Source organism: Nomascus leucogenys, chromosome 19 (assembly GCF_006542625.1).
Source record: "Nomascus leucogenys isolate Asia chromosome 19, Asia_NLE_v1, whole genome shotgun sequence".
NCBI classification, from domain to species: Eukaryota; Metazoa; Chordata; class Mammalia; order Primates; family Hylobatidae; genus Nomascus; species Nomascus leucogenys.
The window spans coordinates 26736614-26754555 of NC_044399.1; the positions used below are offsets into that span (position 1 = coordinate 26736614).

At 50.7% G+C, this 17942-nt stretch overlaps 2 protein-coding genes across 4 annotated transcripts; one reads left to right on the forward strand and one right to left on the reverse strand.

Moving 5' to 3' along the window:
* Positions 1-330: 330 nt before the first annotated feature.
* On the reverse strand, positions 331-13041 carry SLC5A6 (solute carrier family 5 member 6). 3 transcript variants are annotated; one of them, XM_030800710.1, is made up of 18 exons: positions 12524-12752; positions 12224-12290; positions 9368-9440; positions 8012-8544; positions 7630-7695; positions 7240-7291; positions 6782-6849; positions 6104-6258; positions 5543-5683; positions 5213-5342; positions 4533-4621; positions 3981-4093; positions 3562-3629; positions 2737-2823; positions 2415-2596; positions 2099-2202; positions 1740-1855; positions 331-1322 (listed from the first exon to the last, which is right to left on the reverse strand). In XM_030800710.1, the coding sequence occupies exons 4-18, from the start codon at positions 8402-8404 to the stop codon at positions 1176-1178; spliced, it is 1911 nt and encodes a 636-aa protein (XP_030656570.1). In that variant the 5' UTR covers positions 8405-8544; positions 9368-9440; positions 12224-12290; positions 12524-12752; the 3' UTR covers positions 331-1175. The 3 variants fall into 3 exon arrangements, with proteins under 3 accessions (XP_030656570.1, XP_030656569.1, XP_030656568.1); XM_030800709.1 differs by lacking the exons at positions 9368-9440; positions 12524-12752 and adding an exon at positions 12775-13041; XM_030800708.1 differs by lacking the exons at positions 12224-12290; positions 12524-12752 and having other exon boundaries at positions 9368-11177.
* Positions 12787-17919, forward strand: ATRAID (all-trans retinoic acid induced differentiation factor). The gene is made up of 7 exons (XM_003270635.4): positions 12787-13222; positions 13941-14062; positions 16094-16165; positions 16247-16318; positions 16405-16526; positions 17286-17383; positions 17607-17919. The coding sequence occupies exons 1-7, from the start codon at positions 12959-12961 to the stop codon at positions 17709-17711; spliced, it is 855 nt and encodes a 284-aa protein (XP_003270683.2). The 5' UTR covers positions 12787-12958; the 3' UTR covers positions 17712-17919.
* The last annotated feature ends 23 nt before the right edge of the window (positions 17920-17942 follow it).

Here is a 17942-nt window from a genome sequence, read left to right on the forward strand (position 1 = left end):
CCGTTTCTAAAATGAGATGGGAACATTCCTCCTCCAGTTCCCAAAGTAAAAATCTGAGAGCAAAAGGTTCTGGCAAAGGGAAAGTGGGGCCGGAGAAGGGACAAACTAAGTAAGCCCCAGGGAGTGAGAAGCATTAGGAGAGGGTGTGCCTCTTCCACCCTAGTGAGCACAACGCTGTCCCCTGCAGACACGGGGACAGCAGAGACTTGATGCCACAGCCTCCCTCCTCAGCACAGGAAGGTGACCTGTACATAGGATGGGACTCCTTATCCTCACCAGGGGATGCAGTAGGGTGGGAAAGAGCAAGTGAAGACAGTACAGGAGCCCAAATTCTAGGTCCAATGGTAGTTTTTATTCCCCAGGAACAAAGATATGTGGGGAAGAAACTCCAAAAGGAAACGGAGCATGGATGACAGAAATGACACCACGGCAGCCTGGCTCAGGAGTCGGGTAGATAGATGGCTGCTCCACAGTGGACCCGGTCATGGCCCTGGTTTCTTGGATCCACATTTGCCCTGTCTCTAAGTGTCTATCTCAGAGGTGGAGGATGAGACAGTGAGGCAGAAAACTTGCTTGCTCTACACAAAGGAGACAAATGGACCTTCTATTCCCAGAGGCCCAGGGACACCAAAACCTCCCTCTTCAGAATGGACATAGACAGACAAAAATGAGAGGGGCTTGAGTGTCACAATCTGAAAGTAATAACAGGGGCTCACTGTGGCTGGCAGAACTGGTACTGAGATGGGGACTACAGGGGAAGCAGCTTCCAGTTTTATGGTGGAGAGTCAGTCCTGAATTGGGCCCTGGGGCAGTTATAACCAGAGTGCTGTTTCTAGCCACTTACTTCAAAGGACTCTGGCTATGTTGAATCAGAAGCCATTATCTTTTTCCCAGAGGATGCACTTCTGTCCCTATTTCTGGCATGATCCTGCTCCCTACGAGCCTGATCCTTTAAAAAACAGATTGGCAAGCGATGAGAAAAACGGTGCCTCACATGCTTGAGATGTGACAGCTTCTCCTGCAGGCAAGAACCTCTCAGAACAAGGTCCTTTGGTATGAGCTAGATCATCCAGGCCTGTCCCTGCAGAACACACCAAGACTCATCCCTATACTACAGGGTGGCCTCTGGCTATGGCCTGGCACAGTGAGGACAGAGGCAGAGTCCTGAGTCAACATCACAGGGAGGTCTCCTGGAGGATGCAGGTGGAGCTGCTCCCCTGATAGGCTGTGCCATCCAGGGCCATGGCCTCCTTGTCTCTGCTGTCCCCCAGCACACCATTCCTTGGCTTCTCAGGAAACAGGCCAGTGTCCACGAGGTGGTCCTGCAAACACAGAGCCAAAGGGGTGGAAGTGGTGAAGACGGATGACGGGTGGTTGACAGGATTCACACAAAAAAGGTCCCCACCAGAAGGGAGCCCAGCAAGGCTGGGTGTGGGAGAGAGCAGGGGGAAAAGAGGGAGAGCACAGCACAGTGGGGAGCGCAGGGTGGGCTGGGGAGGGGAGCTGACCGGCCCAGGCCAGGGCTGAGCTCCTCTGAGCCCTGAGATCCTTCTGCCTCGCCAAGCCAGTGCAGTCCTGTGGGTAGAACCTGAGACAGCTGTGTGGGACAGCCCAGGCTTAGCTGATCCTGAGAGGGGCACCGGGGGAAGGGGGAGAGAAAAGGGGTAGAAGGGAACCTGAAGAGTCAGTGGCATCTGTGGAGAAGGGCAGGGAGGGGTCACTTGGACAGCAGGTACTACCTGGCCGTAGCTCCTGCAGTGGAGCCGCTTCTGACAGGACAAGGGCAGGAGGGCCAGGAGCTTTGGCAACACTGGGTAAATGGTCGCAGGGTTTAGGGACCGGCCTCGCATTCTCCCTGAAGGGAAACGTGCTTCTGAGTCTCTGGGTGGAACCATCCACAGCAGTGGGCCCCATGTCCTCCCTTGGGCCCCAGAGACCCCAGCCCCCACCCACCTCCTACATCCCAGCGGAAAAGCCTGATAGCTACAGACACCCAAGAGCTCAGAGGGCAGGAGCCTTTCTCCCTAGACAGTAGAGTCCCTTAGGGCCCTCTGTTAACCCCTCAGTGCTCATCTGCACCACAATCCTACACCCTTACCGGTGAGGAGACTGACAATCAGGCCCACCACAATGACTGTGGTGGAGTTGTGAGCGCTGTACCATAAGTAAGACAAGGAATAGAACCGCCGCAGCCCTGTGGGCCTGGGAAGAGCAGAGGTGAGGACAATTAGCAATTCGTTGGCAGGGCATTCCTCGGGCACCAGTCTCTACTTGCCCGCATGGTCCCAGGGTCTTGGGACCCAATACCCAATATTTCCCTGGGGCCTCTGGTGGCCCATCCCTTAGCAAGACCCCTGTGAAAGCCCTCAAAGGAGGGCTTTGAGAAAACAAGAAGACAGCAAGCCCCGCCTTACTTGGAGAAGGTAGTCAAGGGCATCAGTGTGGTCACAGTGGCAACAGTTAGATTGGTGGGCAGGGAGAAGCTGGACCCATTAGAGGGAGAGGGTGGCATGCTGGAGCCCATGCTGGTCACGATGCTCCCGATGCCAACCCAGAAGGCCATGACGAGTCCAGCCAACAGGCCCACAACAGCACCCTGCCAAGACACAGTGCATGCCTGTCACAAGGCCAGTCCTGCCAGGCCTCATGGCAGTCCTCAGCTCTCCTGGTGACAGCCCTGCCAACCCCCAGGTCCATCCTGCTACACCTGACTGTGGATCCAGATGCATCACTCACAGGAGGGTTGGCACATGGAAAGAACATTCCAAGGCAGAAGAGTCCCAGCAGTGGTCCCCCAACCATGCCAAAGATGCTGATTGCTGCCTAGGAGGACAGAGTGAGAAGAAAAGGAAAAAGAACTCAGACTCAGAGATGCCCAGACTCACCATAGAGCATAGCCACCCGCCATGGCCTTGGAGCCCCACTTGTCAGATCTGTCTCTTCTGTGGAAACAATCAGAACTCCAGAGGTGGCTGGGCGGTGGCTCATGCCTGTAATTCCAGCAGTTTGGGAGGCCGAGGCGGGAGGATCATCTGAAGTCAGGAGCTCAAGACTAGCCTGGCCAACATGGTGAAACCCCATCTCTAATACAAATACAAAAATTAGCCAGACACGGTGGCACATGCCTGTAGTCCCTCAGCTACTTAGGAGGCTGAGACAGGAGAATCACTTGAACCTGGGAGGTGGAGATTGCAGTCAACTGAGATCACGTCACCGCACTCCAGCCTGAGCAACAGAATGAGACTCTGTCTCAAAAAAAAAAACAAAAAAGAACTCCAGAGGGCAGGAAAGGCTGCTAGGGGGGCTGATGGAGAGAGATGTGTTTTGAGTTCTCCTCTGAGGCTGATCCTTAGCTCTCTCTCAGCCTACAACATCCCAGGAATGACCCTGCGTCCTCTGGCTGCTTGAAAGTCTGTTCACAGTAAAGATGGTCCATCCAAGGGGAATCTCTTACACCTGCCCCCCAGTCATTCCTCTCAATATAGCTGCCATTCTCAACTTCGTGTTTCAATCAATTCCTTCTCTCCCTTAAAATTGCTTCCTACCCTCTACAGTTATTACCTGCAGCACAGGTCCCATCTGGGAGGAAATATAGGCCATTCCTAGACAAAGCAGCCCATAGCCAAAGGCTGGGGAAAAGGAGAGGAGAGGAAACAAGAAGGTGTGAGTTAACACAAGCAACGGGGTAAAGCAAGGCTCCCTGCCCAGCCAAACTACCACCTCTGTCTCTCTGGAAACAAAAGGCATATTACATCATGCCCCAGCTTTCTCCCACCAAGTCCTCACTCCTATGTGACTCAGAGACCTCCCTAGGACATGCCCTGAGATGTAAACAACCATGCACGCAGGGAAGGTTGTGTGCTTCATTAGGCAAGTGCTGAGCCCCGGATAAAGTGGGTGTTTTACAGCAGACTGATGACAATGGTCAGGGTGAAGCTTAGAAAGACCCAGACTGAAGAGATGAGGAAGCATAACCCCACCGAGGCCTCTGGAAAGCAGGATGGCCCGGGCTTCAGAGAACTCAGGGAACCAAGGTCGAATCAGGTCTTCCATCGTAACAGTTGCCAATGAATTAAAAGCAGAGGATATAGTGCTGAAAAAGAGGAAGAGGATGAGGAGCTGAGCGAGGCAAAATTGTCAGCTCTATGGGACTCTATGGAGGAAATGGTGTCCTAAAGCGGGGAGATGACAGGTACCACCAAGAAACCTCCTCACAGTTGGACTTGATGCCACCTCAGAGCGGGCCTGGAAGGCAAGGACACAGTCCTTTTTTGAATGTGGATATGGGTTTCATTCGAGGAGATCAATTTCTGGTACCATAAAAGAACTCTTAACCAAAACAGGGGTATCTTGAGAGAAAATGTGCTCTGGCCTACAAAGATGAGCTATCCCTTGTCATCCACACAGATGGGGCAGGCACAGTGAGAAACTTAGAGGGATTCCCCACCCGCCACCACCCCGCTCCACCCATCACCTTGTACCAAACAGGGGTCAGGTGTACCAGACCTGAGGGAAATGGTCAAAGTGGGTACCTGAGAGAGCCGCTGAAGAGGCAGGCAATGAAGAGCCCTGGCAGGCCCGGCAGGCCCTTCAGGAGATCCATCACAAAGTACAGGACGAACTGTAAGCAAAGCGGAGGTGCAGAGCAGTCCTCAGAGAGGGGCCTTCCCAGGGCCGGCTCTGCAGGGAAGCTCCCTTTGCACGTGCCCCAGCGAGTCTACCGAGACTAGGTATGTTACAAGGGAAGCCAGGGCCTGGAGCATCTCTGCTGACCCAAGTGTCTACACATTAAGTGAAAAGAAAATGAGCTCTACAGAGGGAATGACCCAATTCGCCCGCAGCTGTTTCTGGCCACTAGTGTGACTTCTGCTTACTGGCTACCTCACTGAGTCTGTTTTGTCCTCTGTGAAATGAGGCTGTTAGAGGCTTAGGTGAGACCAGGTATGTGATAGCTCCCAGCAGAGCACATGGAGCCCAATGGGGAGTCAGTAAGGGTAGGTCCTCACCCCAGTAGGATGAGCACTGTGGTTAGGTGATGCTAGGGACCGCGATCCTCACATGCTAGATTCCTAGCATCTCAGAGTGGAAAAGGATTTTACAACCATCTCCCACCCAGGGTGGGAGTGCTTTCTGCAGTCAGTCCTTTCCTACCTAGACACTCCTGTTGTGGGGCCAGGCCTGCCCTCATGGGAACAGGACAGGGCCTTCTCACCTGGTCTGGGGCTGCCTGAGCCTGCTGAATGCTCATGGGATACTCCTGGTAATACGCGAACATGACCAGGCCAATGAGGCAGCCCACGCAGAGGGACACCTGCTGGAAGGGGAACACTGCATAACAGGAGCTGCAAAAGAGGTCAGTGCCAGGAGGACAGCTGGCATTAACAGACACCCTTAGGTGTGTGCCCCTGACCTCCAGAAAGGAGACCCACATCCTGACCACAGTGGATGTGTATGCACTCTGGCATCCTGCCCCACCCCAATTATCTCTGGGGAACCCCTTCCCCTAGACCTTGCTCCACTCCCTTCCTGTCCCTGCACTCACAGCACAGCAGCCTTCTCTGTGCGGGAACTGAGGTACCGCTGCACCTGAGCCTGGTTCACCCCGTATAAGGAGAGCATCATGAAGACACCCCCGAAAGCCAAGGTCCAGAAGGTGTGCCGCACAAAGGGGTCTGGATCCAGCCTGTAACAGACACCACCCAGTCATTGTGCAAAGCCTGAGAGACACAGCCTTCCTGCCGTCTTGGCAACAGGAGTCAGTGGACAGGAGAGAAGAGACACCACTGCTAGGGCCAAGGGGGTGACTGAAGGCAAGAAGCTGGGTGCACTCAAGAGACAACACTGCCAGTTAGAGGGAGGCTCCATTCTTCCACCCCACCCTCGTTCCAGGTACGCATCTCAGGTAACGTCCTGACTCTCCATAAACACTAGCCAGGCACCTGTAATCACCCTCCATCTCTGCAGGACCAGTTTCCCACTGTCTGCTGTTACACCTCAGGCTTCCCAGTTTGCCCTCTGCTTACTATAGCCCTGAGACCAGCCTCTAGGATGGGCTCAGCGCCCAGGCATTGCAGACCCCAGCCAGGAATAGGGGTATACTTACTCAAACCCAGAGATGCGGCCATGCTGGGAAGCTACGGCCCACACACGCCCCAAGCCGCCCACCTTGGCTGACCCCACAATGATAACTGCCAGCTGCCCGAGGAACATGACCAGTGTCTGGAACACATCTGTCCAGATGACGGCCTTCAGCCCACCCTGCAAGGAAGGCACAGCAAACCTGCCACAGAGGCCTTCTAAACCCAGCTTGTCCAACCCGCCTTATTTTGTTGTTGTTCCATTTTGTTTTATTTTGTTTTGTTTTAGGCTTTTTGCAGCCTGAAGCCAGTTTTTAGTTTCTGTCTCTGGTGATATGTATAAAAGAGGGATGAGGAAGGGGCTTTACTGACTCAACCAGAAACAGAAACTAAGAACCCATGACTATATTCTCTCCCTCGGACACTCCTGAAACCATCCACCCTAAGAACATACTACCAGTGAGGGGACTCTCCTGCCGTTAGGCACGTAATGGCTGTGACCCTGTTGACATCATTCCTATCCCATCCTCTACCTTCATATACCATCCCCACTGCTAAATCCTATCATAAATCTTACCACCCTAGAATTTCACCTATATTCTCCTCACCTACATTCTCAGCTTATCTCTTCTTTTCCTTCTCTTCCCATCTCCCCTCCTTACTTCGTCCCTTCCCCTCCCGACACCAGGGCTTACTGCACTTACCAGAGCTGTATAGATGGTACAGACAATGCCTAGGGCCAGCACGGACAGCCACAGATCAAAGCCAGTCACTGTAAACATAGAAGCCACATTCTTATCCCTGGAAAAGGGTTCCCCAGGGGAGAAGCCCTGGTAGGGCAATCACGTCATGCCACAGAGATAAAGCATTTGGTCATTAACAATGAAATAAATCATTCACCACAATGGAAAAAAAAGTTTACAGAGCTCCACCAAAAGGTGTTGATTAATCAGTTCAGATAGGGCATGGTAACACGTTACTAGCTGTCAACTGAGGTGGACCAAGCCTTCCTCTGATAGAGACCCACCCAAGGGCCCAAGCAGTGAATTAGTTCCCCATCCAAGGTCAGGTTCTTTTCCGTACACGCTCCTCCATCTGTCTCTCCCAAAGGTGCTTTCCTAACCTGCCACGGCTGAAAGCCAGGGGCTGTGCAACTCCTCACCTGCATTGAGAGCCAATGACGGAGCATAGAGCACAACTCCCATGTAGATCACCTGTTGCATGTGGAAAAAATGTGATGGGGGCCAGAGGACGGTGGGAAGAGAGAGGAAGATGGGCCTCAGCGCCAATATGCCCACGGCTTCCCCTCACCTAGGCTCACTTCCCTCTTCCTTGTCCTCTCAAATTCTGGCTTGCTGCCACCATAGTATCTGTGCTGGAATTGGAAGGCATGGGCAGCAGGATGCCTCTGGGGTCCTCAAAGATGCTGACCTCTAGCAGGAATTTCAATCCTGCCAATCTGAGCGCAGGGGAGACTCCAATTCCCTCAGCATGCTTGCGTTCAGGTCCCCCAACATCCCCTAGGCTCGGTTTCTCTCCTCATTCTGCTTACCATCTGAAAGATGAAGGTCACAGTTCCACACACTCGCACAGTTTTATTGAATCGAAGCTCCAGGTACTGGGTATACAGAAAAAAGATTTTCCTCCTGACTTCACCCCGACAACTCACACACAACTTCCCTCAAGACGCTCAGGAACATGAGGGAATATCCAACCCATACCCACTCTGAGTCCCACTCGGCATAGCACCCTCCTCTCCAATCCTGCCCCTATACCTAACATCACTGAGAAAGAATTATAAACACACCATGAGTTTTCTGTCCCTCTCATTAGGTGGAGGAGGTCTAGGGTCCCAGGTCCTTCCTATGTGCCTGTCCCTCCTCTCCACCCCGACTCCAGTGTCCCACGTACTTCTCCCTTCCATCCCTGCTGACCTCATAGGCACTGGTGAGATGCAGGCGGTAGAAAACAGGGATGAAGATGTGTGCAGGTATCAGCAGCCCCAGAAAGTAGCAGCAGCCCAGGAACCAATACTGGGTCCCAAATCGGTAGATCTCTGACGGCACACCCAGGATGGCCACGGCTGACTGGAAGGTGGCCAGCAGGGACAGTGCCACTGGAAGGCAGCCCATTTTGCGGTCCGCCATCAGCAGTTCACCAACAGTATGCCGGCCCCAGCCACGACAAGCATGGTAGAGCCCAATGGCAAGAGAGAGAACCAGCAGCAGGACGAACACCACATAGTCCACGACGGAGAAGGTGGACATGCCCACGCTTGTACCCAAGGTTGGGGAAAGAGGGGCTGAGGTGCTCACCCCTACACTCATATCCTCACTGTGTCTGTGATCTGTAGTCAGTTGCTGCTCCAGGGCTCTGGGGTAGGGCAGGGGCGGATGTGTGGCTACAATCTGGCTTCCAGCCACAGTCTCACAGTCTTCCTCCACGGAGTGATACTGTCCAGGGTGAGCTGCAAAGGAATTAGCTCTTAGTGAGGCCTATCTTGCCTTGGTAGCCATTCACCCTTGGGCCTTGTACATCGCATGCCATCAGAAGTGGAGCAGCCAGCATAGTGGTAGCCCTTCAAGGTCTAGAGGCCCTGGTATAGGTTTGGTAGGGGACATAAGTGAGGGAGAAGCATCAGAGTGCGACAGCCAGGAGACAATATAACTTGGCCAGCACCTTTGAGTATGCAGAGCTGTGAAATTCAACAACCTTCTTAGGTCTCCACACGAGTACCAAAAGAAAAATAAACTCTAGCCTAAGTTTCTTTGCAGAATTTCCTGGCCCCACCTGAAGGCACAGACCCAGTCACTACAATACACTAAGCCAGCAGAGCCCAGCCTGGCGCCACAGCCCAGCAGGAAACACAGCATGGAGACTAATGGCAGCAGGGCTTCCCCTACTGCCCCTGGCCTCAGCCCTCACCTCCTGCGATCCCCAGTGTCACCCTTCTAACTGATCATCAGTGAGACTGCCTCTGTGGCAGCCACAGACTCCATTTCAGCCGTCCCCAGGCCAACCCCTTTCTTAAGGTTCTCCCCAACACCACTAGATAAGTGCTGCCACCCTCCTCTCAGCCCCTCTACCTGCAACATCACAGTCAACAGCAGATGCAGGAAGAGCAGCTGGATTCAAAAGTGAGAGGGGAAAGGTGAGAGGGCACCATGCTGGAGTTAGGGTTTCAGAATTACGATTCTCCATTCTGGAGAGAAGCAACCCAGCCAGGGAGCTGAGAGGCAAAAGGACCAGCCAAAGAGAGTGGTCGTATCCTGCTGGGGACAGACACCTACCTGGAGAAGCAATCCCTGTTCTGAGGTAGAGTTGCCTGGAGCTGCAGAGCTGAGGATCTGGCTCTATGAGTAGCTGAGGTGAGAGATCAGGAATTGGGGTGGGGTGAAGCTCAGCAGTCATTTGTTCTGGCCCCTTCAGGGAACCAATCGCTGTGTTCCAAATGGCCCTATCACCCTATGGCCCCCAAACTCCAACTCAGCCCTAGAGGCTCCAGAACAGGGAAGAGGGAGCCATACTCAACAGCATTCCTAGACGGATTAGGCTTTCAGCCTAAAGTACTCTTGGCACTCTGTGCGGGAGGGAGTTGGAAAGAAGGAACTGAAAAGATGGGAAAGTTGAAAGTTGATTTTCTAACTCCTGCACAAGAAATGTTAATCCCCCAAGAATATACCACAATTCTCAGAGAAAGAGGGAAGGGATTGTAATATTTAAAATCTTAAATCTTTGGACACCACTATTACAACCAACCCCCCACCACTGACCATTTCACAGATAAACACGCCAAGGCTTAGATGGTTCAAGTGACCTTTCCAAAAGCACAGAGCCGACTATTGTCAGAGCGTAAATTAGAACCCAGGTCTAGGGATTCACCATCTACCCTGTCTGTTCTCCACGCGTATCATATTGTCTTCAGAGGCAATCCTCTGGGGTACTTACTGGTATGGGGAAAAAACACCAGAGAATGCCATGTAGTTAGACAGCCTAACATGACGACAGTTAACATTTGTTGAACACCTGCTACGTAACCCAGCAGTGTGTGAGGTGCTTTATAAACATTAGTAATAATACATAATGAAGCTAACATTTTCAAAACAGCATGTCTCAGGTTAAGACACGAATACTCTCCAGTTAACACAAGAAAACTGAGAGATTAAATAACTTGCTCAAGGTTATGCAGCATGATACAAAACAAGAGAGAAAGAAACGGTGCTGTCTGCAGCTATGACAGGTGTTCACCAAGGGCCCTGTCCTCACTATTCCCAGAACCAGGGCAGGAGCAGAGTGTTGTAGTCAGTCATTCACAGGACATAGTTTAGATTTCAACTAATCAAGAGACAGACTAACATAAACTATGTCTTCTGCTTTTGCCCACTAGGAGAAAGATTAGGCTGTCTTTCTGCTCTCCCACAGTGTGTTCTTGGGCAGACACTGTCTAGCTGGCAAGATATGGCCTCGTGCAGACTAAACCTGAACTCTGAACCTCTTGGGGCCAATAAAGAGGGACAATCAGAGCTGGCAACTCTTGGATCACATGTTCTACAAGATTCCCAACAGGCTTAAACTCTGGTTTAACCTAAACATGCCTGGGCCTTTGCACATTGCAACACCCTGAGTTTTCTCATTCGTCTTTGGCAAGTTTTTACTGCTACGATAGAGATGATGGGAACTACTGGGGAGTAAGAGGAAAGAAGATGTCTCCTGCGTGCAAAGAACACAGAACACTATAGGGTTAGTGGTATAGAGAGGTAGGTGGCCAGAGACAGGAAAGAAAGTCCCAGTATGGGACACGGAGGTACAGAAATAAAGACACTCTGCTGATGGGACTTCCTGATAAAATTCTATTTGCATGACGTATGGAGAATTCTCCTGGATGGCCTGAGAGAGCCCCAGGGAAGACAGGAAAAACCTGACCTAGCAACAGACCAGATTCTGAGAACAGATCTGTGGTTTTCTAAAAACCCTACATTGATCCAAACGCTACGGACTTGCATCTCTCCAGAAAGAGGGAGGCCAAAAGGAAGAGCTAGCTGTTGTTTCACTACAACTATAACACACTAAGGCACAAACAGCAGATTGTGGGACCCCTCCTTTTTTTTTTTTTTGGAGACGGAGTCTCGCTCTGTCACCCAGGCTGGAGTGCAGTGACATGATCTCGGCTCACTACAACCTCCGCCTCCTGGGTTCAAGTGATTCTTCTGCCTCAGCCTCCTGAGTAGCTGGGACTACAGGCATGTGCTACCGTGCCCAGCTAACTTTTTTTCTTTTTTCTTTTGTATTTTTAGTAGAGATGGGATTTCACCATATTGGCCAGGCTGGTCTCAAACTCCTGACCTCATGATCCACCTGCCTTGGCCTCCCAAAGTGCTGGGATTAGAGGTAGTGATGTGGGACCCCTTTTAAAAACCTGAACTTGGCCTGGCGCGGTGGCTCACGCCTGTAATCCCAGCACTTTGGGAGGCCGACGTGGGCGGATCACGAGGTCAGGAGATCGAGACCATCCTGGCTAACACGGTGAAACCCCGTCTCTACTAAAAAATACAAAAAATTAGCCAGGTGTGATGGCGGGCACCTGTAGTCCCAGCTACTCGGGAGGCTGAGGCAGGAGAATGGCGTGAACCCGCGAGACGGAGCTTGCAGTGAGCCGAGATCGCGCCACTGCACTCCAGCCTGGGCGACAGAGCCAGACTCCGTCCCAAAAAAAATAAAAAATATAAAAATAAAAACCTGAACTCACTTTGGTCACACACTGCAGTGGATCGCATTGACTCCTACAAAAGGCAGTGAGACCACTGCAGGACTAACTGTTCCAAAAAATTCCCTCAAAATCTGTCCTGGGGCCTATAATTCCTCAACGTATGAAAGGCTTTGGAGGCCCTCCTTAAAATGCTAATAGCTAACACCTTAGAAAATTTGCCAGCCAGCTAAATGTAAACCTGTCAGGAACTTCCAGGCAGACACCATGGGGGTAATGTGGAAGGGAAGCCTGGCTCGGCTACTCGAGATGATCACTTGGGTCGGCTTTAAGGAGCTTTCTGGCTGGCCCTAACCAACACCGTCGCGCCGGGAGCAGGGATCCTCTGGCGCCCTTCAGTCAGGGCGCTGGCCCACCCTGGGGCAGCGACGCACTCCCTTACCTCCGTGGTTCAGTCAGAGCTAGGAAGGTCCCTTTGTGCTTCCTGAGATCAACATCGCTCCCTTTTCCTGGGAAGGCAAAGAAAATGAGTTAGGGGAGCGTCTATCCCGCTCCTACCTCCTCGCCAGGCTCCGGGACGCTATGCGCTATCAGGATTGTGGTGAAGAGGACTAGGTGCCCGGGACGATCCAGGCTCGTGTCCTCCCGCTGGAGTTTGAGGTTTGCCCTTTCCTCATCACCTTCACCCTCGTTCTTTCCCGGTTTCCCGCTTCCCTCTACGCGGCGGAGACCACCACCTTACCGCTCGCACTTAAGATCTTCTCAGACCCACGCCGGAGGCCGGCTCGCTCCGCTCCTCCCCGCCCCCTTGTCCCCGCCCAGGGTCAGACGCCGCTCCCCGGCGCCTCTCGGCACCGGCTCACGCTCTCCAGGCCCACCTGCCCGGTCTCCACACGTGGGTAGCCGGAGCTGGGCCGCGCGCCCGGGCCGGGAGCTCGCGGGGGCCAGGGCCCCGCCCCCTGCCCGCCCCGCTCGCCGCGCCGCCATGTTTACTGAGGGCGGATGGAGGGGCCAGAGTTTCTGCGAAGGCGCGACCTCGGCGTCCGGACGCGGGGAACACCGGGCTGAGGGAGTCTGCAGTCGGCTCCGGGAAGCCGCGCGGCGACGGGGGAGGCCTTCACTAAAGGGGAAAAGGAAGAGGGGGTCGGCCAGTGTCCCCGAAAGAGGGCTGGGGCGCATGAAGATCAGCGCAGAGCTCCACGAGCAGGAAAAACCCCCAAGCAGCCCCACGGCGACTGGACCGGGCCGCTTAGGCCACGCCCGGGGAAGAGGGCCTGACGCGCTGCGGGGCGGGGCCGCGGGGCCGGGTCGCGCGAGCAGCGGAGCACCAAGGGAACGGAAAATGGCGCCTCACGGCCCGGGTAGTCTTACGACCCTGGTGCCCTGGGCTGCCGCCCTGCTCCTCGCTCTGGGCGTGGAAAGGGCTCTGGCGCTACCCGAGGTACAGAAGCAAGTTTGAGGTCGGGCTGAAGCAGGGTCGCTGGCTAGCCATGCGTCGCGCTTGCCCGCGGCTCCCCCTTCTCCTCGGCGGGCCTGCGGCTCTGATTTCGTCCCTGACGCTTCCCAACCCTGCCCAGCCAGGTCCTATTCCCAAGTACTCAACGTCGTGCAGGCCTTCGGCGCCCCCGTCCTGCCGACTTTCAAAGATCTGTGAACTTGATCTCGCCCCTTAATTTTTGAATAACTTTAAGTTCTTTCTACAGACGGGTCCTCTGGCTCTTGTATAATCTCTCTACGCACGAACGCCATATATCGTGCGGTGGTAGGGCTGTACTTTTCTGTTGTAATGCTTGATGAGTTCTTTACGTACCTGCGGTCCTTTTACACCGGGCCAAACTGGGGCTGTCAGATTGAGAAGTCTCTGCAGAAAGCGTAATAAATATGTTCAAATAGTGATCTTCAGAGATGAGGACCTTCCCTGGGCGATATCTGGTACTGAAAGTGTCTGGGGAGCTGATTCGGCGCCGGACTCTAGAGGAAGAAATGGTGTCTCTCCTAGCCTATCCTGTTACAAGGGTAGGACACGAGCCATTTATCCATTTATCGGCCCCGTGTTAGAGGAATTCTGGAAACGTGTACTAGCAGTTAATTCTTGATCGCCGTTTGTTCTTTTCTTGGCTTTTCTTTCTGGAGTTGTAATGTTTCTTTCTCTTCTGCAGATATGCACCCAATGTCCAGGGAGTGTGCAAAATTTGTCAAAAGTGGCCCTTTATTGTAAAACGACACGAGAGCTAATGCTGCATGCCCGTTGCTGCCTGAATCAGAAGGGCACCATCTTGGGGTGAGGGGAAGACATCCCTAGATGCTGGATACAAGCCATTCCTTAGCCTGGCTGCTTTTCTACCCTTATATTATTTCAAGAATCCACCTATTATGGTTTCAGCTGTAATCATCACGCAGATGTCTACCAAAACTAGATCTTTTTAGTGTCTTTTTACCTTTCCACACTCCAGGCACATACGGGTACCTCTAGCTTCCTATTAAGCATTTCCTACTGAGTGCACCCTAACTTCAAACTCAAAATGTTATGTTTTGCTTCCATTCTCTTCTTTCCTTCATCTGCCTAAATACTTCTCTATATTAAGCTTTTAGAAAACCAACATTTTCCATTATCACTCTCTTGCTTTAATACTATATTTAGTAACGGTCTGTTGCTCTCAGGACAAAATTCAAACCATTAACTACCATACACTAGTCCCAACCCACTTTTCCAACATTATTTCCAATTACTTATCCACTCAAACCTCCATAATGGTCTGCACCAGCCAGATTTGCCTACCCTCAAAGGCATTCCACCTTTGTTCAGGCGTCTCTCCATACCTGAAATTGCCTTCCTCCACCAACTTAGGAAATACCCATCCTTCAATTCCAACATCTTTTGTGAATATTTCCTACTACTAAGTTCCAGAGTAATATCTTTTTTAAATTATTATTATTTTTTTTTTTTGAGATGGAGTTGCACTCTTGTTGCCCAGGCTGGAGTGCAATGGCGTGATCTCGGCTCACCGCACCCTCCACCTCCTGGGTTCAAGCGATTCAGTAATACCTTTTTTAAAAAACTTTCTGTAATCTTTAGTGTCCACTCAAATATATTTATACACTGTCCTGTGGTTTCTTTTATATTGTAATTTAATGTTTACAGTGCTTTTATTTTTGGGCAGTGGTCTTGTTCCTCTAACTACATTGTAAGCCACTCAAAGGCCAAAATACTGTGGTACATATTTTTAACATTCTCCCAATGTTTGCAGTTTGTAGGGACTCAGTAAATATTTGTAGAATAAAGGAATGGATAGCAGTAGATATTGAAGAAAAAAATAATGTGGCATGATCCTTAATGTCCAGCAGTTTACAACCAATCTGTGGTAGAAAATACATGTGGAAAAAAATTTTCATTTATGTGACTTGCATTTTTTTTTAATTTAAAGGCCCTCTGGATCTGAAAATCATAATATGAGATTCACTAATATAGACAAGAAACACAGATTTCTCCCAATGGATGCATAACCAATTAGAACAGTGCTGGCTGACAGAACTTAATGTGATTATGAAAATGTTCCGGGTCAGGTGCGGTGGCTCACGCCTGTAATCCCTGCACTTTGGGAGGCCCAGATGGGCGGATCACGAGGTCAGGAGTTCGAGACCAGCCTGACCAACATGGTGAAACCTCGTCTCTACTAAAAATACAAAAATTAGCCAGGCGTGGTGGCATGTGCCTGTAATCTCAGCTACTGAGGAGGCTGAGGCAGGAGAATTGCTTGAACCCGGGAGTCGGAGGTTGCAGTGAGCCGAGATCGTGCCACTGCACTCCAGCTTGGGCAACAGAGTGAGACTCTGTCTCAAAAAAGGAAAAAGAATGTTCCATATCTGTACTAACCAGTACAGTAGCTACTAACATGTGGTTATTCCATTTGCGCTTGTAATATGGCTAGTGCAAATGAGACACTGAATTTTTAGGTTAAATTAATTTTTCTCTATAGAGTCAGGGTCTCACTCATATTGCCCAGGCTGGTCTCGAATTCCTAGGTTCAGGTGATCCTGCCCGCTTGGCCTCCCAAAGTGCTGGGATTACGGGAGTGAGCCACTACACCCAGCCTAAGGTACATTAATTTAAATTTAAATAGTTACATGTGTCAAGTGGCAATTCTATTGGATAATGCAGAATTAAAATGTCTACCACAGCTCCTAGTGTGTGACTGAACACAGCTGTGTTCAATTATTAGCTGAAAAGGGGGTTATGTAGTCAAATACAAACTGTGCCGTAACTGAAGAAAAAGAGGAACACACAGTTATATTGATTACTTTATTTCCTCAGGCTGGATCTCCAGAACTGTTCTCTGGAGGACCCTGGTCCAAACTTTCATCAGGCACTTACCACTGTCATCATGTAAGTAATTAGGTACCTCCCACCCAAAAGGCTAATATAGTGTAGGTTGATGCGAAAGTGCTAACATTGTGTGCTTTGCAGAGACCTGCAAGCAAACCCCCTCAAAGGTGACTTGGCCAACACCTTCCGTGGCTTTACTCATCTCCAGACTCTGTGAGTAAGGGTATGGGAAGAGAATCAAAGAGGGATGATGCTGTGAGTTTAGCAACTTTGCATGTTATGACCACATTTCTCTTTAGGATACTGCCACAAGATGTCAACTGTCCTGGAGGAATTAATGCCTGGAATACTATCACCTCTTATATAGACAACCAAATCTGTCAAGGGCAAAAGAACCTTTGCAATAACACTGGGGACCCAGGTATGCTGTCTTACCTCCAAACTTGTGGGAATTGTCTTTTCTCCCTTGTATTTTCCACTTTAGATCAGAAAGACAAAATTGCTTAAGTGCCTTTCATTCAGAGTTCTGGGGCTATAACCCCTTTGAAAGAAAAGATCTTAAGATGTATTATTTGTCTCACGCGTGTCTGTGTAACGAGACCACCAAACAGGCTTTGTGTGAGCAACAAGGCTGTTTATTTCACCTGGGTGCAGGCGGGCTGAGTCCAAAAAGAGAGTCAGCAAAGGGTGGTGGGATTATCATTAGTTCTTACAGGTTTTGGGATAGGCGGTGGAGTTAGGAGCACTGTTTTGCAGGCAGGGGGTGATCTCACAAAGTACATTCTCAAGGGTGGGGAGAATTACAAAGAACCTTCAGCGTGGGGGAGATTACAAAGAACCTTCTTAAGGGTAGGAGAGATTACAAAGTACATTGATCAGTTAGGGTGGGGCAGAAACAAATCACAATGATGGAATGTCATCAGTTAAGGCTATTTTCACTTCTTTTGTGGATCTTCAGTTGCTTCAGACTATCTAGATGTATACATGCAGGTCACAGGGGATATGATAGCTTAGCTTGGGCTCAGAGGCCTGACATTATTGTTACTGTTTTTATCTATAATCTTGTTTCCTCTTCCTTTATCCTAGCAATGATTGAGAGAATCTAAGTTGAAATAGATAATTGAGAAATATGCCTAATGAGATGGATGCAGTGATGTTCTCTATTCTCTCTGGCCTCCAGAAATGTGTCCTGAGAATGGATCTTGTGTACCTGATGGTCCAGGTCTTTTGCAGTGTGTTTGTGCTGATGGTTTCCACGGATACAAGTGTATGCGCCAGGTGAGGAATTAGGCCGTCTAACTAGGGATACAAGGAATGCATAGAGCAAGTCTTCTCAGAAAGGAGAGCCACAAGACCAGGAGCTGATACAAATTTCCTATAGGTGGAAAACTATAGAATTGCCCTAGACAAAGTGATAGGTATATTAGGAAAGAACTAGGTATTAGGATGTGGCCCCCCTTGTAACGTTGTATGGGGATGTTTTTTGGTCTGTTGTTCACAGGGCTCGTTCTCACTGCTTATGTTCTTCGGGATTCTGGGATCCACCACTCTATCCATCTCCATTCTGCTTTGGGGGACCCAGCGCCGAAAAGCCAAGACTTCATGAACTACATAGGTCTTACCATTGACCTAAGATCAATCTGAACTATCTTAGCCCAGCCAGGGAGCTCTGCTTCCTAGAAAGGCATCCTTGGCCAGTGGATTCGCCTCAAAGTTGAGGCCGCCATTGGAAGATGAAAAATTGCACTCCCCTGGTGTAGACAAATACCAGTTCCCATTGGTGGTGTTGCCTATAATAAACTTTTTTCTTTTTTTTTCTTCTCTCTCTTTCTTTTCA